At 40.0% G+C, this 24,611-nt stretch overlaps 3 protein-coding genes across 6 annotated transcripts in view; 2 read left to right on the top strand and 1 right to left on the bottom strand.

Moving 5' to 3' along the window:
• itsn2b (intersectin 2b) overlaps positions 1-3,552 on the top strand; it is a 56,149-nt gene extending 52,597 nt beyond the window's left edge. For all 3 annotated transcript variants that reach the window (XM_036594078.1, XM_036594076.1, XM_036594077.1), the window contains exons 35-39: positions 773-894; positions 996-1,078; positions 1,393-1,476; positions 1,571-1,744; positions 2,393-3,552. In XM_036594078.1, the coding sequence (XP_036449971.1) occupies positions 773-894; positions 996-1,078; positions 1,393-1,476; positions 1,571-1,744; positions 2,393-2,550 (621 nt within the window). In that variant the 3' untranslated portion in view covers positions 2,551-3,552. The remainder of the gene's footprint in view (positions 1-772; positions 895-995; positions 1,079-1,392; positions 1,477-1,570; positions 1,745-2,392) is intronic.
• A 1,022-nt stretch (positions 3,553-4,574) lies between these two features.
• On the top strand, positions 4,575-5,910 carry pfn4 (profilin family member 4). The gene is made up of 4 exons (XM_036592897.1): positions 4,575-4,797; positions 4,918-5,076; positions 5,162-5,267; positions 5,817-5,910. The coding sequence occupies exons 1-4, from the start codon at positions 4,681-4,683 to the stop codon at positions 5,843-5,845; spliced, it is 411 nt and encodes a 136-aa protein (XP_036448790.1). The 5' UTR covers positions 4,575-4,680; the 3' UTR covers positions 5,846-5,910.
• Positions 5,911-6,097: 187 nt separating this feature from the next.
• The window catches only part of lpin1 (lipin 1), a 40,044-nt gene continuing 21,530 nt past the window's right edge, over positions 6,098-24,611 (bottom strand). For both annotated transcript variants that reach the window (XM_036592895.1, XM_036592896.1), the window contains exons 7-21: positions 24,344-24,473; positions 22,123-22,435; positions 19,633-19,726; positions 19,249-19,430; positions 19,036-19,129; positions 18,882-18,951; positions 17,222-17,314; positions 14,515-14,570; positions 14,186-14,324; positions 12,779-12,927; positions 12,422-12,508; positions 12,140-12,292; positions 11,934-12,048; positions 10,504-10,607; positions 6,098-9,752 (exon numbers count right to left, since the gene is read on the bottom strand). In XM_036592895.1, the coding sequence (XP_036448788.1) occupies positions 9,593-9,752; positions 10,504-10,607; positions 11,934-12,048; positions 12,140-12,292; positions 12,422-12,508; positions 12,779-12,927; positions 14,186-14,324; positions 14,515-14,570; positions 17,222-17,314; positions 18,882-18,951; positions 19,036-19,129; positions 19,249-19,430; positions 19,633-19,726; positions 22,123-22,435; positions 24,344-24,473 (1,939 nt within the window). In that variant the 3' untranslated portion in view covers positions 6,098-9,592. The remainder of the gene's footprint in view (positions 9,753-10,503; positions 10,608-11,933; positions 12,049-12,139; positions 12,293-12,421; positions 12,509-12,778; positions 12,928-14,185; positions 14,325-14,514; positions 14,571-17,221; positions 17,315-18,881; positions 18,952-19,035; positions 19,130-19,248; positions 19,431-19,632; positions 19,727-22,122; positions 22,436-24,343; positions 24,474-24,611) is intronic.

Below are 24,611 nucleotides of genomic sequence, written 5' to 3'. Positions count from 1 at the left end.
CGCCTTATAACACTCAGACCTCTCCACCAGGTATGATTTTAAAATATAGATTTCAAGCTGAAACTATATTATAAAACTATCAGAAGACAATGTGTCAGGAATCAGCATATTTTTAAATTATTTTATGTCCTAACTTTCAGTGAGGGAGCTTTTAGAGGCATTAAACATTTCAGAAGTCTGTTTCCTATCACCACCACTGTGGTTGTCTGGAAAGAAGCATTTCACATCAAAACTACTGTGAATGCTCCCGAGTGGCGCAACCGTCTAAGCGTTGGCCCTATCATCAGGAGATCGCGAGGTCGATCCCTGGTGATGCTACAGCCGTCCGTAGCCGGGAGTCCGAGAGAGCACAACTGGCCTCGCTCTCTCTGGGTGGGTGGGATGGCCCCTCCTTCTCCCCTCATCACTCAGCGCGATGCTAGTCAGCGCAGGCGTCTGTTAGCTGACGTAACAGATCTGGCGGTTGGCGCTTTCCTCCGAGCGCGTTCGGCTGTCCAGTGATGTTGCGTGAGCGGCAGTTCGAAAAGAAGCGGTGGTGCTTCACAGGTCTCGGAGGAAGCCTGTGTTAGCCTTCACCCTCCTAGCGTTGATAGCATCGTGTGATTGGGGGGGGTCCTAACTAGAGGGTGGAATTGGAGACGACTAAATTGGGGAGAAAATCGGGTAAACTACTGTGAATGACTTTACATTTTAACTGTTCAGTAACAGATTTTTTCAAAAATCTCTTTTAAACAAGGCCTCAAAAAACTGTCTCACATCTTGTCTTTTCCAGCCTGTGTTCCTAAATGAAGTCCTGGTGAAGTTGCCATCTGACCCGTCCAGTGATGAGCCAGTTTTCCACATCTCTCACATTGACAGGGTCTATACTCTCAAAACAGAGAACATCAACGAGAGGTAAATTTGAAGAATTTTACTGTACGTTATCCTCTCTCATCACTGAAGATCCGTTTTACCTTGTAACCTGTAATAATCTGTATTTGAAACGGTGTTTCTAGGACTGCATGGGTTCAGAAGATCAAGGCAGGTTCAGAGGAGTTCATCGAGACGGAGAAAAAGAAACGGGAGAAGGTCTATCAAAGTGAGTTCTTATGCACTATACAGCTATCATACAGTGTGTATATGTGTGTGTGTGTGTATGTGTGTATGTATGTGTGTGTATGTGTGTGTGTGTATATATATATATATATATATATATATATATATATATATATATATATATATATATATATATATATATATATATAAATAAAATTATTATTATTTTTTGTCCCTGTCCGGAGTTTTTTAGACTGGTTGTGTGTATAGATAAGAGAAGATAAGACAATCCTTAATTAGTCCCATTGGTATGTACGTATGTATGTATGTATGTGTAATGCTCCATCCTTCTGTCAGCTCGTTCTATGAAAGCCAGTGGAATTGGTCGTCTGCTTGTCACTATCCAGGAGGCCACAGAGCTGAAGTCCTCTAAGCCAAATGGTGAGTTTCTATATTGATTCCTTACAGAACTGCTGTTGTAGGTATTCATCCTGATTCATTCACCCTTGTTAAATCTTTCTCCTCCGCTTATTAGGAAAGAGCAACCCGTACTGTGAGGTGACCATGGGTGCACAATGCTACACCTCTCGAACTTTAAATGACACGCTCAACCCTAAGTGGAACTTCAACTGTCATTTCCACATAAAGGACCTCTATCAGGATGTACTGTGCATCACCATTTATGAACGTGAGCAGTTTTCTCCTGATGGTACGTAATGTCTTTCTTAGGGGTGAAAATGTCATTAATTGTACTTCACGCATCACTGAAATGAAATAATTAATACAGTCCAAGCGGACAAGCATCCTTTTTACTATTCATTTAGAACCTCAAACAAAATACTCATTACAATTCTCAAAGACCAGTTTTCTCCCTTTCTGTTATCGATCAGTGAATTTGAATTTGTAGTTTTTATGAAAACATCCAACAAAATCATAATATCAGTGTAAAATAAAACTGCCCACAACTACGCCGTAACTACGCCATGTATTAGTGTGAGGATTGGTACCACAACAAAGAAGTCTTTCAGTTTATTTGTTAAAATATTTACTTTTCATTTTAATGTAGTTGAGTATGTTCAAAGATAAATTTTACCATTTGTTTTTTCAAAAATCTGGTGAAATTCCATCATTTAGATGTAAACAAAGTCGGTCAGAGTGGTCTGATGTGAAATGGTTCATTGTAGAGAAACTTGTTGACTCAGATGTCTTTACAGTGGTGGTGATAGGAAAAATGGATCGCCATTAAATTGATTAACGACACTCATAAGTATAATTTCTTTGTATTTTATCCACTCCTGTTTTTTAATCTCCTACCTTCGTCTGAGTTATGAAATCTGTTTGTCATTCCCTCCTGTAGACTTCCTTGGTCGCACCGAGGTTCCTGTAGCCACTATCAAAAAGGAGCTGGCAAACAAAGGTCCAGCCATCAGAAGGCTGCTGCTTCACGAAGTGCCCACCGGAGAGGTGTGGGTCAGGCTCGACCTGCAACTGTTTGATGGCAAAGCCCCGAATTGAGAGGATTTGAGCTGAAGAACCCGCCTGTTCAGCACAAACGAGCTACCGAATTCCTCCAGATCTTCCATATGTTGCCTTTCCTTACAGCTCCTTCAACTACTGTGGAACGTGCTACTGAATGTGAGACTATTTCTTGTCAAACGTGTTAATTGCCCAGTTTTGCAATTTGCAGCATTTTGTATAACAAGTGACCTAAAATGGAGGACATTTGTGGTTTTGCCAGACTAGTTTACCACTGGATGTAGAGATTTCTCAGGATTTCTATTTTTCTCTAAACATACTGTCTATTTTGCTGTAGTAGAAGTTGTATTATTTCTTTTTTTCTTCATTTGATTTGATTTTTAGTAGATCAGGATTGGCACTTGATCCTGTAAGGGAACACTACTATCTTTTTTTTTAAGCTTCTTTAACCTTATACTGTATAATTTATGCACCTATGCTTTATTATGTAGAAATGCATTTGCATCTGCCAGTTTTTCAAAAATTGGATTCTTTTATGGATCTTAAGTCTTAAGGAAACGGTAGTTTATTTTCCCAGAAAGTTCCCAAAAAAAAAACGTTTTACTACATAATGGTACAAATGAAGTGATTACACAGGAGAGACCCTAAAAAAGGACTAATCACTGTTGATTTTGTGTGCGTTTTATTTATTTTAATTTATGCGTCTCTGACTATCCACACTTTAGGAGCAGCTCACTGTGTTCATTACTGCCATCAGCATTTACACCACACGCTTCATTAGCCCTCTGCCTTAAACTGCCCAGGATCTACGATCCAGTGCAGGTTTTGTTAGGTTTGTTTCAATTTTAGCTATAAGTATGTTTTAAATACCATCTCAGTGTCTGCCTTTTTTTATTATTATTATATTTTTTTTTTATCTTCTGGGAGTGCAGGCTTTGCTGATTTACTCAAAAATGACACAAGCAGAGTATCTAACATGAGCACAAATATGCAACAGAAAAATCAGGGTTCTGAAGCAAATAAAAATTTATTTGACATTTTTCTTCTTCTTTGTTCTTTTTAATTTTTAAGTAATTCTTTATGAATGACTGACTTTAAAGCTGCTCTTTGTAACATTTGGTGATTTGGGGAACATTTGGAACTTCTTGTGGAAATTGTAATTGTATGCAACGTGCAGAAGAACCATTTGTATCCTTGGCTGTGCTTCGGACTTCCTCCCCGAGCAGATGAATCTGAAGATTGCAATATGCTGAAAGAGAAGCCCGTTCAAAGAGAAAACCTGGTGAAGGACAAGTCTTCTGAGGATGTCTGACTCTATTTGTGTGTATTGTTAATACATAAAGACATATGACAGAATTTTGGTTGGTAAATAACTGAAATGGCTATATTTGCATTGTTGACATTGCAACCCCTGAACCTGCTGTACTTCAACTTGTATTAATCCCCTAAAGAAGAATTTCAGAGTTCAGTCGTTCACAATGATGGTTACAGAACCAACATCTGAAGCAATTCATGCCTATAAAAGCTACCTCACAGAAAACGGTCACAAAAAAAGATGTATATATGCTGCTTGATGCTGGAGATGTTTGACACTCTGAAATGAGAGTTTGGCCTAAAACATTTTAAACACATTCATGGTACAGTGACAGATTACCCTCCCAAAAAAACAGCGCAGACCAGCATCTGTCCCATGCTGATCTAAGATGGTTTAGCTGCTCACTCAGCCTGGTTTCCCCCACGATTACTATGATTGCTACTAGTATCATCAACATTGAGTGTATTTTTATATGCTTATATATATATATATATATATATATATATATATAACACTAACTTATATATATGTTTATTGGTTGTTTTGGACAGTAAATAAAAAGGCTATATTTGCATTGTACACATTGTGACCCCTGGTTCCCATCACCACCACTGTAAAGACATCTGAGCCTATAATGCATCAGTTCATATCAGAGTCACTCTGAATGACTTTGTTTACATCTTAATGACTTAATTAGGCATAAATTATGCAAAATGGGCGGAGCTGTCCTTTGACTGAATGTCCACATTTAAAGTGAAGGGGACCTGCTCTTACAGCAGGTCGGTTGCTAAGGACGCTAAGTAGGGTGGCAACCGCTGAGAAAGTTTGTGTTCGGGGTTTAACGCGGAGGAGAAATGAACCCGTTTCAGAATTTGATCATCGACAGTCTCATTAGCACGAGGCACGTCGAGAGCGCCGCTGTGCTCGCAGCTAAAAGTGGCGGCATAATGGCGGCTTCACCGGGACTGCAGGTGAGTTTGAGCTCAGCTGGTTAGCTAATTAACTACCTCAGCTAATGCTAACGGCTTCATTCCGTCACTGCTCGCCTCCGCGCTGCAGCTCTGACCGGGTCCTTCCTGCGTCCGTTTCAGGTCCTTCCTCGGGAAGCGCGGGCGTTCACAGGTGCCTTCAGGCGTCTGGCTGCAGTGCGAGAGCGGGGCTTGGAGAGGGGTCCGTGGGGGGTCTTCTGCTTCCAGGAGGAGGAGTTCGGTTGTGTGCGAGCGGACAGGAACTCCATCTACTGTAAGCGCGTAAGTGAACCTGCTGTTCCGTGAAGTTCTGTAAAGCAGAGTATCGAACTCTCCGCTGTTCTACCGCTTCACCCTCTCCACGCAGGGAGGCCGCGGCCTGGTGCTGGTCAGAACCGGCCTCTTTGTCTTAGTAGCCACATACAACGAAGACATGTTTCCCAGCGTCTGTGTGGAAGCTGTGGAGAAGCTGGGTAAGAAGAACCTTCACCTCATATTAAATATGATGTTCGGATGGTATTTAAACATCACAGTGTAAATTACACTGATATACCGTGTAACATCTCAGCCAGATCGTCAAGGTCGTTCTGTAAAAACAACAGAAGTGCAGAGTTTTGTTCCCATAGCGAGAATATTTGAAGAAGACGTACAAAAAACTAGACTTTCTGAATCGATTATTTCAGGTAGTGATGAGCGAAAAGCGCAGCTTCTCAGGACTTAAAGACATTTTCACGATTCATCACGTCACAAGTTTCTTTCTCTGAGTTGGATTAGTTGGAGAATAACATCAGTAACTCGCCTCACATTTAGAGATTCTGTTAATGAAGCTGAGTGCAGTGATTTTACCATCTCAACATTTCACTTCCTGCACTGAATTTAGTTACTGAAACGTGTTGGTCAGTCCTTCACTGACCATACCCATGTTGGTAAAGCAGAGTGAGGTTAGTTATCACGCTAACGATATTAAAACATTGGCCAAAGCTAGTTTCAGGTCACACCGGTCAGATATTAATCATGTTCAGCTGAATATCTGCGCGAGAAGGGCAAATGAAGCAAAACACCTTGTTCAAAACATCAAACTGTTCAAACAAGGATTATATTAGAAACCAGTGGGAGGAAAAAAGGGGAGCTAAACTAAATTTAACTGAACTAAATTAAGTTAAACTAAACTAGACTAAATTAAACTAAACTAAATTAAACTAAACTAGACTGAACTAGACTAGACTAGACTAATGTCAGAAGTTAGCGTGAACAGTTTAGCTAACTGATGTTTGTGTGTGAGAAAGACAGCGGAAGAACCTGGTTCTGGATTCTTGTAATTGCAAGATTTTATTAAACTGATCCAGATGTGGCATCATAAGGTTTAACACTACTGTGATCTTTTTAATATCAGAGACTGAACTGACACAGAAACCCAACATAGGCAATGAAATCTTTCACAGAAAGAATATCAGAATCCACAGAGACAGAAGAGACAAGTGAGGACACAGTTTACTGACTCAGTGCTGCTGAAATGAGAAACAGCACTAACGTCCTAATAAACGAGTCAGATTAGCTTCGCAATGTAAGTTCAGGTAACCAGAGCTCAGTGATGACCCTGCAGTTCTGCTCAGGGTTCTGCTCAAGGTTCCTAGACCAAAGAAAATGCTCTCACAGAGACACCAACAGTCTCCAGCTCAGTCATTCACAGTGTGATGGTTTGTAGTGGTTTACTATCAACATGGTCGAAAAAAAACAATGTTTTATCCTTTACTGAAAGAATAAAAGACTGTTTTTCCCTGACAAAACAGGATAATTTGCATCTTCAACGTTGCTTTGATCAATACCACATTATTTTAACACTTAAGAAACAGTTCTTCTCAAAGTAGGAAGTCACTGCAACATTAGCTGTTCTCAAACAGTCAGTCCAGGTTACTCATCTAAACATAGGTGCTCATTGCTTTACATGCTAAAATAAAAGTTTAACTGAAATAATTCTGCTTGTAAGCGTTTCGCTGCAGTCTGAACAAAACCTCATATCTCCAAAATGGTAACTTTACAGGAGAAGGAAAAACACACTTTACTTTTAATGGAAGTCAATGGAACCAGACTTTTTCCAAGTCATTTTGGGCCGTTTCTTTTGGACCATGGTTCATGAAATTTACACACAATGTAAAGAGCTGGTATTTTCAAATCATCTAAAAAACTGATAAATGACAAAAATGGAGATACGAGATTTTTTTTCCGTCAGCAGCGATATTGTAGTTTAAAGGTAACGCCCTGCCGCTGAAGCAATTCCAGTGTTGCCAGATTAGGCGGTTTCCTGCCAAACTGTGGATTTTGGTCAGATTGGGCTTGTTTGTCATTATTTTTGGCTATATAACATTAATTGATTGTTGATCAATAGCATTATTGAGTAATACAGCTGAAATGTGAGTAGACCTTCACATATCCAGTTATCAAAATTTTGAGCGACATCATTATTTTTATTCACTCCTGTTGAGAGGAGAAAGTTGCCCTTGTTTGCAAAAGAGACAACAATTAACCAGCTTTACTAGTCATGCTTCTTTTGTTGCTTGCAGTTTTATTATTTATTTACCTTTCTTGTTGCATGGGATCATGGGTGCTATCATGCGTGATGCATTTAAATTAATATATATATATATATATTTTCTGAAAACGAGCAAAACATCAGCGGTTAGTATAATGGTCAAGATGCTGACCTTTTTCTGATACTAGATGTAATGCATGTTTTGGCGGGTAACCATTAAAGCAATCTGGCAACCCTGTAAACCATTCAAACCGTCTATTTATACACTCAACAAGAACAATAAATACATCAGCTTTTAACACTTACCAGAAAAATAAAAACACATTCTCCATACACACCTAACATGTTTCTGAACCATACAATTGCTGATGCTGATTTCTCAAAAATAAAACATCTCTGATTATTTAGCTCATCTTTTTCATCTTTAGATTAAGAATCTAGTACAGGTGTTTTAAGTAATAGACATCAGCTTTTTAAACTGTTATTTAAAAAATAAACTATTTACCTTTTATTTCTGTTAGCCTGAATTATTTGAACTGAGAAACATTAACTTAGGGCAGCTTGGAGACCCTGAGTTCCTTCCTATTGCAGGTCTAAAGATGTACTGAGTTTGCTGACTGATCATTTGTACAATCCTAGGAAAAAATAATATCAGACACACAAATAAAGGAATGCTATGTAGCTTAAAAAGAAATATTTCTGAACGGTATTGTGCTCTAAATTCAGTAAAACGTTGCGAAAATGCAACTCTGTGCAAGAGAGAACAAAGTAATATACCATTACGAAGCTGATTACGTCTTTCTTCACGTTTGTAACTGAGCAGGTGCAAAAGAGCTGCATAAAGAAATGAGCTGTTGCGATGTGACTGAATAACATACAGTATCTAAATACTTTTAGACCTGAGAGACTGACCACTGCTGCCTTCACACCGTTTGTTTCTCTACACTTTTTGACAGTAATATCTTTAAAATGCATTTCTCAGGTTAATGTTAGTATCTGAAAATATATTTTTTTCAAATAAAACGATCATTTCCTTATATAGACGCTGCAGTTTTAGTGTTGGTTTGAGAACAAATATAATCGCCATGGTGACAACACTACATGGCCAAAGGTATGTGGACACCTCACCATGAATATCAGCCTCCACTCTTCTGGGAAGGCTTTCCCCAAGATTTCGGACGAGAAGGCCAGGGCACATTCGGTATGCACATGCAGGAACAGGAAAGGTTCTTCCTCAAACTGTTGCAAAGATGTTAGAAGTATATAACTGTAAAATGTCTTTGTGCTGTAGCTTTAACATCACCCTTCACTGGAACTAAGGGGCCCAAACCCTGAAAAGCAGCCCCAGATGATCCTTCATCCAACAAAAATTACAGTTGTCTTTATGCATTCTGGGAGGTGGAGTCCACCAAACCTGACTACCAGATAGTGAAGCATGATTTATTACTGAAGAGAACACGTTTCCACTGCCCCAGAGTCCAGTAACAGCACGCTTTACTCCACTCCGGCCAACGCCTGGCATTACACATAGTGATCTTCGGCTCGTGTGCAGCTGCTCAGCTGTATACACCCATTTCTTGATGCTCATAATGCACAGTTCTCATGCTGATGCTTCCAGGGACAGTTTAAACCTCTGTGGCGAGGATAGGTGATTTTTAAATGCTACATGCTTCAACACTCAGCACCCCCAATCTGTGATTATTTGCATTGTCTACCAGCTGTTGTTGCTTCTAGACGCTTCCATTTCACAGTAATAACACTTAAAGTTCAAAGTACAGCAGATCTAGCAGGGCAGAAATCTCACAAACTGACTTGTGGCGATGGAGGCGTCCTATGACAGAGCCACGTTTAAAGTCACTGAGCTCTTGTTGGTCTGTAGAGACTGCATGGCCGTGTGCTTGATTTTATACACTGTTAGAAATAGGTGTTGCCAAAACACCTGAACTCACTGATTCGGAGAGGTGTCCACATACTTTTGGCCCTATAGTGTAAATCCTTGCAGTTACTGAAATAAAACAAAAAAAGCAGAATGTCTCCGTGTAATAAGTGTGTTACAGTCTATTATAAGGATTCGAAGTAGGGCATCACCAGATTAAAGGTATGTTGCACTGCAGTGATTAAAGTAGTTTGCCTGTAAAATGGGTGACATGATGTCTGAACAGTGATGTTCCTTGTGTGTGTAAGGGGGGGGGCAGGCGTAGCCTTGTCATGGTAGAGATATGCTATTGTTCAGACAGGGAAAACTATGCGTGCTGTGTGCCGATTCCCTCAGCTGGTCTCCACAGTCTGATCTGGCTTGTCCAGCTCTGGCAGCTGCTCTCTCCAGTAGGTGAACTGGCTGTAGGTGTCTGAGCAGGGGAAGTCAGACGTATTGCCTCTGATCAGCAGGGGGAAGACATGATCAACCACCTCACACAGACGGCCGTACCTGGGAGGGGGACAGAAACAAACTTCTATCAAACAGTAAAGTAGACGGCAAGTGTGTGGGTTCGTACAATAATGTTTTCAAATAAATTTACACACATTTGGCAGACACTTCTATCCAGTGTGACTTATATTTGTATCATGCTCAACATATAGGCAGATGTCATGTTGTGAGTCTTACCTGGGCAGAGAATCAAACCCCAGTCCACTGCATGGGGGGCATTACCCACTACACTACCCCAACTGCTAATCTGGCATCTAAGATCTGGAAATCAGGGATTTTTCTCTCTGCTTCTTACAAACACCTCCAAAGTTCAGTCTTAGACACTGGTTGCATTTTCTGCTTCTAACGATCCAAGTAATCCCAAACACACTTTCAATGACGTTGAGGTCTGGACTCTTTGGTTGGACAGTCCATTGTTCTGAGAACAACAGCAGTTTCTTTCTTTGATGAGTTCATACCTTTGTAGGACAGCTAGTTCTGGACATTTTCCCTATGTTAATGTTCTTTCCTGATGTTTCCTAAATGCCATAATGTCACCACTGTGTTTAACTGTGTTCTCTGTGCTCTTGTACATGTGAGACACAGCACACTTGGCCACTCACCGGTGAGCACATGAACATGCTTACAAGTACAAGTATGAACTTTGGGGCACGGGATAGTAATAACGGCGCAAAGGAGCGTAGCTTTCCTTCACTTCAGAGATGGTAGCTTTTTGTGTGAACTCCTTTAGGGAGGTGTTGAAGGCACTTACGAGGATATGTTGGTCTTCGCATGTTCTTGGATGAGCTCTCCTTTAGGGTTTACAGTGAAGATGCGGTTCAGGGGCACTCCCACCTCCTTATATGAATACACATCCTGCAGAGAGGTTAACGTACTTTGTGAGTTAAAAAGAACCCTAATTAATTTGTGAATTTGCCCAAAATCACATGCTCTCGTTTATAACAGCTGATTTACCTTATGTTTCTCATTGTAAGTTGATAATTCAGCATTTTTGCATCTAATATTATTACAACTATCATTCTTGAGATGTGCAACTGGTGTTATGCTTTTATTTCTTGCTTAAGTCTCCAACTGCTCAGATATTTCTCCAGAGCAGAAGATCCCAGTAATCTCGAGTCTTAGGTGAAATCTCAGTAAGTCACAGATTATAACGTTCATTTTTATCTGCAACTGAACTAAAGACAGGAATCTCACTATGAACACAACCATTTCTCAATCAAGACTAAGAGCATTCTCAGTTTTGATGCTGCAAGTAACTATTAAAAATTTCTGGGCCAGCAGAACCAGGAACCAGAAGTATAAAGGGTTCGGATTCGGGTATCTGATGCCTCTAAAGCTACATCTCAGAAAGGTATTGAACGAAATGGTTACAAATCTATGGAGCCCTGCTGGGGACATCCTGTATAAATGACATCCTGTAAAAAATAATGCATGGCCACGACTTAGTAAGGCATGAGAACAAGATAATAAGTCATGGCCATGACTTAATTATCTCAGTCCCACGCTTAACTGCGTTGTGGCCACATATTAGGATCTCGTTTCCACTCATTATTTTTATTTCTATGTCACCAGCAGGGCTCCGTACAAATACCATCTGATGCCTGAGACATTGTTTTACAATAGTTTTGAAATAAGGTTTTTGCTGAAAACGTATTTTTAAATCCATTCATAGTGGAAAAGTACATGTAGGTTGAGGCAAAATAGTCTCCATATTTCAGATTTACCACTATTTTACAGATATCAGCTTTACATCTACAAGTTTAGAAGATGTGTAGGTTCACTGGTGGTTTTGGATAGTAATGAAAATGGCTATATTTGTGTTGTAGTCATAGCAACCTGTGGTTCTTATCACCACCACTGTAAATAAGCCTGTAAGTTTCTCTGCAAGAAATTGTCTCACAGAAAACCAGTGTGAACGACTGAATGAATGCAGCAATTTAAAAAAATTTCCCTTTAATACATACTGGGTGTAAAATTGAGTAATGATATAGCAAAGTTCTTTATGCTGTGTTAAAAACCGCATGAGTGCAGAAAGTGAGAAAGGATCTTTGTGCATGACGATGTGTTTGTGCATCGCTGCGTTTGACTACACCATTATTTTACTGCCCAACACAGACATACCTGTTATATAACCCTACTAGCCTAATAAAATTTCGAGCAGTTGTTCAGGTTGATACTTACAGTTGCTCTGTTTCCAAAGGCAGCATAGAAAGGCTCTGTGTTTGGATAGAAAAGGTTCTTTATGTCTGTCAGACACTCAATTTTGAACTTCTCTGGCTTTTTCTCAATGACCTCCCTAAAACACAAAATGAAAAAACAGATAGATGTGTTTCCAGCACAATTAGCACTGACAGAGATATAAGCCTTGTCTCCCCATCCATGTTCACCTGTGTAGGGCGGAGAACAGGCTGCTAGGACTGAGGAGAACAGGACCCTGAGGTAGCATGGTACCTCTCTCGTTTACCCAGTGCAGGTAACCTCTCGTCATGCCAGCCATTCCGATCGCCCGCGCAGAGCAGTACATGAACTTATAGCCGTTCCTATTTAACAAGATGGAAAACAATTAGGTGAAGATGCTTGTAATTGTGTAAAATAAAACAAGGTGAACATACAGTGGAGCTACTTGGAACTGCTTTTCATGCTAAATATATAAGCCATGTAAAACTCACTGGCTGACTTTGTGGTAGAGGCGGGCAATGCCCTGATGGGTCCAGTCTTTGCCCAGTGTTGGCAGAATGTGTCCGAGGGTGTCTGATCTATAGATGAGATAGAAAAGTCGTGCATGTAAAACCCTCCTGAATTTTCACCACAACATTCCATGGACATTCCATGAAACCACAATAAGTAGGAGTAGTCAAGCCACCTTAACATGGAAAACATCTGTAAGAAGTCAGCAGCCATGGTAAGTGTGATCTTTTAAACACTGCAACCTGAACCAAGATGGTTTTTTCCTCCTACTGTTGACCACAGACTTAATATAAGCGTTTGTTAATAATGTGAGGTGCGTATGTTCTGCTCAGTCTCACCTGGTGATGGTTCCGTCTATATCTGAAATCACAATTTTATCATCCCAGTTCCACAAATATATGGTTCCTTCACAGCGACAGGTACCCTGGTACTGAGTGGTAACACTAAAGACCACATCATTGGGGCCCTCTTTTAACTGCAGACTGGCCTGAGAACAGAATTTGTTTTGGTTAACTATTAACACACGTTAATAACATCTCTGACTTTGCTAAGCAGTTGGGATGCATTGATACAATTTTTTTAGACCGATTACAAGTTTAAGTACTTTATGCTGATACTGATACCATAATGAGTGACCCACACAGAATGAAATAGTTGTTAGTGAAAATGAGTGCAATGTACCTTAACAGGTAAAGCATTAAAATCTAGCTGTTTTAAATGGTGTGTATTAGTTAGCTATAAAGTAGCGTGGCAGTTTTCTTCCAGGTTAGAAAAGTGCTTTTGTACAGCTGTAAGTAAAGTACATTTTGTAGTTTTGATCCTATGTTCCTCATCAGTCTCTTTCAACAGCAGTTTCTGTAGTACAGTGACAGCAGAAACCACATCCAAGGATGTTTAAAGTGACAGACTTTGTGTCCGACTATGGCGTCAGTAGCACCTCGATGTGTGAGCAGACCCTTGTTCACTGCTAGCTTAAGTCATTTGATCATTGCACGGCTGCGCTAACTAGGGTTATGTCACATGGTATCTGGGAAAGTTGTTCACATTAGTGTTTAAGTTGTGCAAGATTATTGTGCATGTTCGTTTTTATGAATGGGAAATTTCAGCTTCTACATTTCAGAAATCTAAATGGAAATAAAATGCTGGAAAATACATACACTGCGTTAATGGGGCACTCCGGCCAAAATTAGAGCTGAACATGTTATTTTTGTGCAGTATTTTGTAGCAAAGCAGTACCTAGGCCTCATCAGTTTGGCAGAATTTACATTTATCATACAGACATGAATATATCAACAATTCCTGACTGCTGGTCTAGCCACTGATCTATAAGCTAATAAATACAGTAAAGCTAGCATTACTGTAACTCTTACCTCAGTCTTTGAACAAAATCATAGAAACATTGATTCTGTTGTTATTTAACACAAAAATGGACGAGATCCTAGTTTTTTACCTTTTCAACCAGAGAAAAGAGGCCAAACTGAGGAAAGTTGGATTAACAGCCTTCCTAACTGAGGCTTTTTGCTTGTTGTCCTCCTCATATGAGGCATTTCTCTTCTCTCAGTTATAATGATGACATGAGGACAGTTACTGCAGTTACACAGCTGCAAGAAGATATTCAGCTTCCTAGCACTAACATTAGCTATCTGCGTACAGTTTTGAGCATTAAAATATAGCAGTTCATTATTAGAGAAGGCTGAGAATATCAGTATATGCACATGAATTTCAGATATTTCACAGGGGCTTACGAGCTGCTCCGAGGACAAGCGCAGGGTCTTCCTGTAGTAGACGTTACCAGGACTGAGGAGAGGCTCCTGCTGGCTGCATGTTGTTTTCTGTTTAGTAGCTCTGTTGTCATCGTCGCTCGAGGATGATTCATCCTTTAACCTGTTACGAAACCCCAGCCAGCCCACAACAAAAGATCACAGAACACGCAGCGTCGAGTCATTAACCTATTACATATAACAAAGGTCTGAGTGATCAGATTGTGTGAGTCATTAACAAGAACAATTTCCTGTTTTGCTTCTAGACTGTTCAGATATTTGGTTTTGAATCATTAGGTGGGTGAAGTTTTTACCTGTTGCTTGTTATCATTGCCTGCTCTCCAGTCTCCACTTGATCTGCTGCAGATTCCTGGTGCAGAAACAGAGACGGTGACTGAGCCGAATGCTTTCAACCTGCTGCCAAAGCTTTCCTGCATGTTGAGACTCTATGAACAACACCAGGAGCGAGGAAAGGCTTTATCAGTCGAAGAAATGAGGACATATTGAGGCCAAGTCCAAATGAAGTTTAATCTTTGGGTCATCTGGTGTCAAATATCTCAAACATAGGGCTGTCGCTATTGATTATGTATTATTTTGATTAAGATTAGATTAAGTGACCCTTATTAGTCCCACAACGGGGAAATTTCACCTCCGCATTTAACCCATCTGTGCAGTAAAACACCATGTACACACTAGTGAACACACACGCTAGGGGCCAGTGAGCGCACTTGCCCGGAGGGGTGGGCAGCCCTATCCACAGCCCCCGGGGAGCAGTTGGGGGTCTGGTGTCTTGCTCAAGGGCACTTCAGTCACGTACTGTCGGCTCAGGGGATCAAACCGGCAACCTTCCGGACACAGGGCTGGTTCCCTAACCTCCAGCCCACGACTGCCTCATCATGTATTAAGAGTTTAAGCAATAAACAATAAAATGAGCTGAACTGAACAACAATAAATCACACAGAGCTTTTAAGAGGATGAAATACTCATGAATCAGAATTCATAACACATTTTCCTTCCGTACTGCGAGGTATTTCTGAGTGAATGTGGGAAGGTCTCTGAGGTAGCTGTGCATTATGGGAGGGGATTGATGTTATTTTCCTTCACCCACTGTTGAACGCTGAGGTAACAAAAACTCAAGGCAGGCCAAAGTCACTGTACTTTAATCAAAGATTATGGGAAAACAAGAATTTTGTCTTTTAATGGTATAACATGATCAGGTGCATGCACTAATGAGTCAAACAATGATTTTTGATTTCAGGTTGACTTTAAAACAGGGTGTCAAACTCAACCACTAAAAGGGCCATGTCAAAAAATCTCAACAATCCTGTGGGTCAGAGAACAAATATGTTTTATTTCATTTTTAAAAACATTTTGATACGATCCGAACTGGATATTGTTTAGTCAAAATACAAATATAAGACCTTGTAGCAGACTTTGACATATTGCATGAATACTTGAGCTGTTTAAAAATCATTTTAAATCAAAACAAACTGTTTATATAAAACAATGGGCTACATTAGTTACAGGTAACAGTTAAACCTCTTTAAATGTACAGAGGAGGGAGGTTTTTAAAACTTGCCTATTTGCTTGACCTAGACACCTGACATCTTTCCTCTTTGTCCTCTGCTGTCCCATATATTGCTTTAGGGGGAGTGGAGTCAGAGCGCGCATTACATAGCAATGAATGCTGGGGGTTGTAGTGCAGCTCATTGTGAAACAGGCTAATATTAATAGAAACTTAAAATTATTCCAGGCCTTGTGTTTGACACATGGGCTTTACTTAAAAATATAAAACATTATGTAGGAAAAAAATGCATATAAATGAAAGAGTCTCTCGGGCTCTGTTTCTTACAGCAAGAGAAGCCTTGAATTCCATCACTTTGATGAAGCCACTGCTGTAGATTCCTTTTTTTCTTGCAAACTAACTTATAGCCACAAATGGCATGTTTGAAAAACACTGCAAGAATTTCATACAGGGTTCATGCCGTTAGTTAGAGTGAATCCAAAATCCCTCTAAAGAGCAATTTCATTCTTATTAATATGCTTTTTACAGAAACTTAGCAAGCTAGCAAAGTATATGTCTTAGCTAAAGCTAACATAGCTCGCTATGGGGATTCGTTTAGGGTTGTTGAGGTGGGACTTTTTCAGAGAGATTGAAAGCATTGGGAGCAAAGCTTGGGCGATAATGTAAATATAGACAAATGATCATCGTCTGCAGAATTATCGCAATAAACAAATAAAAATAATATAGTTGTTTTCCAAATTCAATTACGAAGCACCACATGTGAGTCAAAATTTTTCCTGATAGTAATATAAGTAACATATAATTACCAACTTAGCAAGCTTCTAATATTACTTCATTTATAGTTCTTACTATATTTTGCAGAGACAGCATGCAACACTATTCATATCCAGTGATTCTCTGCATTAATTTGGTTGGACATAAGTATAAACTTCTTTCCAGCGTTTCCTTTCCAGCGTTCTAAGGAAACATCTTAAATCTATCAAAGATACCATTTTGCCATGTTTAAGATGTTTACATCTTATAGTATTCTTATGATATTCTGAAATTTGGTGGATGCTCTTGGGGATGCTGGCCAACACAGCCATCTGTTGGATGATGTAAAAGAACTGACTGTTCTCCGAGTGTACTGAGTTGTCCATTGACGTTGTGGTAGCGGCAGCTCGAAAAAATGAAATTTGGGGGAAGATGCCAAAAAAGAAAATTATTTGCACATTATTGGCACTTATTTAAATTTGTCGATATTTAATAATACCAGGCTAATGTCATTCACTGGACTCAATCAGATACCTATTCAATTAAATCCAAAGTTAAAATTTCCTGTCGTCTGACATCCTTGCTGAACTTTAAGAGAACTAACCAGGGGGAGAAGCTAAAATGTGCATGTAAGTTTGCCAACTAATTACTGCAGAAGGTAATCTGTGTTCATTTTTCAAGTTTACTCAATTAATCATAAGAGCTCTACTCAAATATGTAACAAAAAAGAAGTGGCAACCTACCGACTTGGAGCTGCTGTTCCTCCCACGCCATGAGAACCACCAGCGTCCTCCTTTCTTGGGCATCTTCTCCTTCATAATGTCCTCCACTGTAGCCTGGAGCAAATGCACAGAGGTCCTGATACTCAAACTCAAAACTCAAAACTCAAAACTGAATGATTGTGGGTGGTTATGACTGTACAAACAGAGAGAAAGTCATGCAGTGGCTAAATCTCTCTCACTCTCACTCATTCACTCTCTCACTCACTCACTCATATACACAACTACATTAAATGGAGGACGTACAGGACTGGAGCCAAACACGCTAGGAAAACAGTAGGTGAAGAATCCGAAAGCAGAGTACACATAACTCAGGCAAGAGTACTTAGAACAGTGCCAAATGGGATGTGATGAAGGAGAGAAATTAAATGGAAATAAAGAAAAAAAAGAAGAAAAAAGAAAACAGGGAGGGAAGAGACAAGTTTACTCAGGTTTTCAGGGTTGTAAACACTTGGGGGTGCACATGAGAGCTGGGGTCCACATGAGGAGTTTAAAAGCAAAAAAATATTGCACTGTTAATGATATTTTACTTATATTTGTAAGTATTTAAATGTATTTTCTTCTCTTTTGGTTCAATATTAATGAAAAAGACAATGCTGGGCCTGTAGCAGCTGTGGCAAATCAAAAATGCAGGAAAAACAGTTGGTTTTTGGCTAATGATAAGCATTGACATAGGAAGCAGCCAAAATACAGCACACAGTCTAAGCATGATCAGAGCATGAATTGCATGAAAAGAAAGACTACAAACATGAAAACCGGTTATGTTCTGAGGTGAGAATAACTGCCTTGGCGCAAACCACAAGGTGGCGTAGCATTCCACACTATACACATTACATCTGATGCCCTTTATATACCTAAAAGATGTGGTGTGATCAAAAGCCTTAAATCTAAACAAAGAAACAGTTCTATATCAGCAATTAATACTAAAAATATATTTTTTCCAAAATATACAGTTTCTTTAATTTCCACTCAAAACGGCCTTTAGGTACAAATGAATCCTTTTTCAGCTTCAGGAAAAATAACACAAATATAATATAAATTTTTAAGCATTTATTGTGTCTTTTTGTGTCCTTTATTTTTCCAGGCCTTTTAAGTTCAGTCTTAGAAACTGGTTGCATTTTCTGTTTCAATTACAAATTTAGACTAATCAGTCTATAAGACTTTACTCCACATCTTACCATGTCCAGTTTTGGTGTTCGACTTCAGTTAGTTCTTAACAGCTAAACGTCCTTTCAGACTCAGAAATATCTCATTTAGTTAAGGTGGCGATAGTGTGCACAAAAGTAAAGAGTGGATAAATAAAACACTGATAAATTTGACATTATACCCAGTGCTCGACGCCTTTATGTGATTTTCTGATAAATATATTCTTTCCTGCATTTTCCTGAGACTGGAAATGAAATTGCACAATACTGCTTATAAACCCTAAATCAGTGTTTCTACTCCTGCTCTTGGGGACCTTGAGTGCTGCAGTTTCAGCGAACTGTCCATCTCATCAACTTGTCAATCATTTCATGAGCTGAATTGGCCGTTTAGAAGCAGAGAATAGTTGAAACTGTGCATTAAGAAACACTGATTAAAGTAATCCAAGTAAAATGTGGCAAAATGGCCATGCAGTGTTTACCTTTGGCAGGGGTTTCTGGAACACCTGCATAGCCAGCAACAGAGGAGCAGCTGTACTCCAGTTGTAATACCTTAAAGATTCAAACAGAATTGTGAACAAATAAACAGAACATTCTGATACAAACTGTAATCTAATCCAGTAAGATTTCACTTACTTTGTTCCAATCTTTACAACAAGATTGGGGTCATCTATAATAGACGGATTATCAGCAAACTCCTGATAAGATATTGCTCTCTCCTGAAATTCCTCTGTATAAAGAAAATACAGGCGTTATGTTCACTAATAAAACGACAGCGTCTCTCTCTTTTCAGAAGAAAAGCAGTAAAAAAAACAGCTGAAAAAAAACAGACAGAAATCTCCAGTTTACCTCTAGTTAACTCCTGGTTCTCTGTTAGACCTCCACACAGGGAAATGGCAATATTAGGCAGGTCTCCTAATTGGTCAGAAAAGCTGTCCACTCCGCTGTCCATGCCACTGCTGCCCACTGACTGAGGTGACTGATTGGCACTCCTAAGCTCCGCTCCTCCCCTAAATGAGCTTGCACCATCACTACAAACCAGAAGTAGAAGACCATATATTAGAATTGAATTACTTTGTTCAACAGCCAAGGTAGAATGAAAGTTTATCTATTGGAGTTGATCAGGTGAATAACGAGGTAACAGAGTTAGGCCAGTAAAAACAGAAGGAACTGAGTTAGCCTTCAGTGCTAATTACATGCCACTTAAACGAGCGAAAAGGATGTTTTATCTACCTCTTGGGAAAGTAGAGAGCTGCTACTTCAGGCTCCAGCTCTGTAAGATCATCCAGATACACCCCATCTGATCCAAGGTGACGACTTCTCTTATCTAAAAATGAGGAATAATGTCATTAACCTCCCTAATAAGATTAAAGCAGGAGTGTCCAACTGCTTTCTATTGGGCCACAGCACTGCAGACTTCAGCACAAGTAATGAACTGTGGTCCAACAAAAAATGTGGGTCTCCCTCAGCTTCCAAGTGAACCTTGGTTCAGTTTGCAGCTGCTGGGAACACATTTTTGTGATGGTCTACACCAAACGAGGGAAATTAGCATTAAAGCATGTTTTTATATACTTCTCGACATGCTGGACCGTCCACATAACCTGCTGTTTCATTCTTGCAGTACAAGCAGCTGCTAAACACAGCAGACGAGCAATAAATGACATTTAATTTTGGCACATGGATCATAGAACGTATTGCATAAGCAAAATGATTTGTTAAATTGACAAACAATCATAAAGAAGCAGAGATCAGTTGGAATTGGAGTTTTTGCCTCAAATGGCAGTATATGTGAATGTAACAGAGCCTGTGTGTCTGACCGATAAACAAGCGCTCACGTGTACAATTTGGTGCTGCTGCAGTGTGAAACCAACCGGACCAAATGAAAAAGACTGTCACAAAAACCCAAACTCTGATTCAGACTTAACAAGGTGTGAAAACAGCCTTAGTTTCAAACTGTTGTTTTTCTTGAATTTGGTTGCCCCACAAATGCATAAGTGATGTCTTAACTTACCAATATGTACATATTACACAACAGTGAGTTCCGGCCACGCGAGCTGATTGGTTGAGAAGCGTTCTAACTGTGCTGTTGTTTCACCATAACATCACAGGTTTTTCACAAACACTATCACTCCGCTGAGACGCTGTTGCTAAGCAACGACTTTGACAGCTGTAGGAGACGCTCAAGACATTTGAACGTTTTTACTTCTTACTTTGCCACAAACAGAAAACGGAAACTTTAAAGATCACATTTGACCAACAGCCGATTTGGTCAGACTCTGAAGATCAGACTACACTAAATTCCCAAACTGTCAGTTGGTCTGTGTGGAGCTGGAGAACGAACTGCCGGCTGAGCAGCGAGTGGGCGGAGTTCGTTACTCTGACGCAGCAACAAGCTGCTCGTTAAGGAACTATAATTTGGTGAAGGAACTGCGAACATTAAAACATATTAAACGCCGCGTTCACAGCCCAGTTTATTAATTTATTACTTTATTTATTTAACTGTTGTATTAAAGCAATAGAACACTCGAGAAGTGTGTTATCGCCAATAACATCACGGCTGTGATGATCTACGGCGACCAAATCACAGCCGTGATGTTATTTCGCGATAACACACTCCCTCTGTGTTCTACTGCTTAAGTGACAAACACTAAGCACTGTCACTTCAACATGACATAACAATGACAAGTTCAGAACCAATCAATGAACACGGTGCCATGCAACGGATACAGCTGGAGCCAGAGTTATGGATATTGGCTGTGTTCCAACTGAACTTGAGCTATAGATGTTGGTTTTATGTCTGGAGTTATTCCAGAGTCATGTTTGGAGCTGAATGTAAAACCTCAGCACACAGCATTTAATGTAGTTAGTATATAGGGGGGTCTGGCTTCTAGCTACAGGCAGGAGCTGCCCAAAACTCCAGCTCGAGTTCTCAGAGCCCCCCCAATCAGTCTTCCCTCATACTACCACCACCATGTTTAAGGCACAGTCTGACTCGCAAAATATTTATTAATTACCATAGTAAAAAAGTTACTGTTGCAAGTAGCCCTTTTGGGTTGTGTTATGTTTTTGTATTTGTTGTGCTACTAATGTGGTTCCCACTGTTTTCACCATCACTGACATCTGCTTAGGGGTAGGTGTAAATATTTAGTTACTACTAAGCTCAATGTGAAAACCAGTTTGTGTGGCTCAACCTTTTGATTAGGTAATGCATAAACCTGAACCTAGTAAACTGCTATGTTATTACTAATCTATGTTTGAATTTGTGTACAGCTGGGACAACCGGCCCTAGATTCAACTTATGATCTCTGCAGAGCTCAATTAAATTTTTCAACCTTACCTCTATCTGCCGCATCTGTATCATACGATCAATATTCTGGATTTTTGGTGTGTTTTCCTGCACTTAGAAAAGAAAAGAATACCTGTTGACCTGTTGATTGTCATGCTTTTAATAGAAGCCACTGAATAATTCCTGATTTCTGTCATGTGAAAAACCTATATTTATATGTGTTTTGTTGCAATCGAATAGACCTGGCAGATAGAGATTGTTTTGAAAAACGCTGGTATGTACCGATCATTTAATGGTAACTGGCACTTGCTAAATTAATCACGGACTAATTATCTGAAATGTTGCTATTGCTAGGCATCTGAAGCTCCTAAAATACTGAGAGTGAGTACAGATCTTAGCTTGGTCACGTCACAACTAATAGCATCACAAATCTCTACCTTTTCTCTTCGATGGAGAGTCAGTTTTGCTGAGGGTCTGAATCCCAGGGCTGTGTGGTTCATCTTCCAGGTCACTGATGAGGTGAGCGGCTGCACCAATGACCTCCACCTCCTCAGAAGGAGCAGGCACTGGGGCAGCTGCTGCCTCTCCAGCCCTGAGGTCAGGCACATTCAGGCTGAGAGCTGAAGGACTTTCATCCAGGGGCTCCACCATCCCATCTCCAGTGATGGCCCGGAAGTGTGTGCTGTCCGACATGGGGATTGACGCTGGAGTCACAACCATGGGCTCAGTCGCAGGCTGCTTGATCAAAGGCTGTGGAGAAAGATAGGAGGTTTGACCATGAGAAGGCCTACACTGCCCAACAATACTAATATGATTAATAAAATGTGCTGAACATTTAGTACCTCATTACCTATTAATTTAGGCCTGTTACCTTTTACTCATCACACACAGGTAATATCAGCATTTTTAGGGAAAGTGTTTATGTAAGCAGTTGCCTCTTTGAACTTGGTTTCAGTTCAAAAGGAACTTTTGTTTAATCATACTAAACTGAATCTAGTGACTATTAGAGCCAGGCCTTCAGTTCAGGACATCATTTAAAAACCAAAAGATAACAGTGCAGCACTGCCATTTAACATGAACATGGTGAAGGATGACTCATATCATGACCATATCAGTATCTCTGTAGACCAGTGGTTGTGAGTGTGAGTGGACACAGTCAGATCACACCTGCACTGACATTCTCAGTCACCTGAATAACCCGGTGTACTGCTGTCTTTCCCATAGATCTAAATAGATCCGCGTGCCATCATAGATGCTGTTCCGTTATTCCAGACCACTGTTTTGTGCTGCTAATTATAAAAGGGTAGCTTCGTAGGTTGTGTTAAAGGGGACGCCACAGATTTTTCAAACTTTCTAAAGATGTAAATAAAGTCATTCAGAGTGGTTTGGTGTGAAACGATCTGTTCTAGAAAAACTTGCCAAGTCAGAATTGTTCACAGTGGTGGTGATAGGAACCAGACGTCTGAAGAGTTTAATGCCTCTGAAAGTCCCCTTACAGAAAGGTTGTTTTATGACAGTTGTGTGATAATGTTTTGGCTTAAAATATATTTTAATCCATTTATTTTAATCTATTCATGGTCAAGGGGTACATGCAGGGCACTGTACACTGTTAGAAATAAAGGTTCTGTTCAGGTACATTTCTGTTCTTCAAGGTACAAACAGTGTAAATGTTCCCTCAAATGTACAACAGTGGTTTTAAGGTCTGATTGTGAACCTTAAATAAGTGTTTCCAGGTGAAAAGTTTGTATTTGTACCTTTTCATATCCTAAGGTTTTAAAACAGAACAGTAAAATAAAAGCCTGGAGACGAGACGGGGTGTGTGGAATCAGTACAGTTTAGAAAATATAATTTCTGTGGATTATGGTTCAGTTATGTTTCCCAGTGACCGTTTCACACCTTTTTTCTGAGAGTGAAAGGCAAAATATTCCCTGAAGAAAACTTTTTTGTCTGATTTATAACATTTATTTTAACATCATCAACATTACATATAAAAACTCAGAGGACACGTGTAGGTGGTTTTGGACAGTAAACAAAACATCAGGTCTCCTGGTGCCTGTTACCATCACACAGACTATAAGTTTGTGAGACGGAAGACCCAGAGTCTTTTTTCTTGAACTTGGTCCCAACCATTGGAGCATAACACATGTTTGGTTGATTCCTCTGTCACTTCCTTATTATGCCGGTTAATCAGACACATAAGGTCATCAGTCCAGCTCCTAAAGTCCTGTCCTATGGGGGAGCTATAGTAGCTGGGCTGAATCTATCTACATACTACCAGAGAGTTTCTAGTGAGGAGACTGGCCACCATTTCTTTAGGGTTTGCCAAACACTAGAGGGCGCTCCCGAGTGAGTCAAAAATTAATGGGTTCAAATGGAGCTTTTGTGCAAAATCATAAGAATGATTATGGTGTCAGTTGGGCTGAACCGCTGTAGCCAATGACTTGATCAGCTCACCAGCGAGTCAGTACTCAATTAGCAGTAATGCTGGCATCCTACTGCCCAAAATGGGAAGATGCATTTTAACCACTTTTGTTTCCAACTAAAACAATTAGACCATTAAGTGGTCTTGTCCATAACTAATTGGACAACATGTACTTATAGCAAGCTGTTGTAGCTTTGACACGTGAAGTACAAAATTCCGAATGTTAGTTTGTGTACCTTGGCAGCATGAGGTAGCTCTCCCCAGGCCCACAGCATCTCAGGGTTGTCTGGCTTCCCCCTGGCCATCTGTTTGACTAGCAGTTCTGAGTCACTCTTGGGGGAAGAAGGTAAGGAACCATTTCCCCGGCTTGGAAAGGTGACAGGCAGAGAGAGGATGAGGGGTTATAAAGAACATAACAACCACCTTAAAGTTGCAGTAAAGGAGGGCTGTTTATGGTACAGGCCAGGGATATTCAATTCCAGTCCAGGAGGGCAGGTTGATTTC

The sequence above is a fragment of the Colossoma macropomum genome, unplaced genomic scaffold, assembly GCF_904425465.1.
Source record: "Colossoma macropomum unplaced genomic scaffold, Colossoma_macropomum, whole genome shotgun sequence".
In the NCBI taxonomy this organism is placed as follows: Eukaryota; Metazoa; Chordata; class Actinopteri; order Characiformes; family Serrasalmidae; genus Colossoma; species Colossoma macropomum.
The sequence above is the reverse complement of the archived record's forward strand: the minus strand, read 5'-3'. Positions and strand labels throughout refer to the sequence as shown.

Bases quoted from the DNA above. Each gene is read 5' to 3' on its own strand.
- pfn4 (XM_036592897.1), top strand. From the start codon at position 4,681: ATGAACCCGTTTCAGAATTTGATCATCGACAGTCTCATTAGCACGAGG. The intron at 5,077-5,161 runs GTAAGTGAACCT...CTCTCCACGCAG, and splicing joins ACTCCATCTACTGTAAGCGC to GGAGGCCGCGGCCTGGTGCT. The intron at 5,268-5,816 runs GTAAGAAGAACC...AATCATGTTCAG, and splicing joins GGAAGCTGTGGAGAAGCTGG to CTGAATATCTGCGCGAGAAG.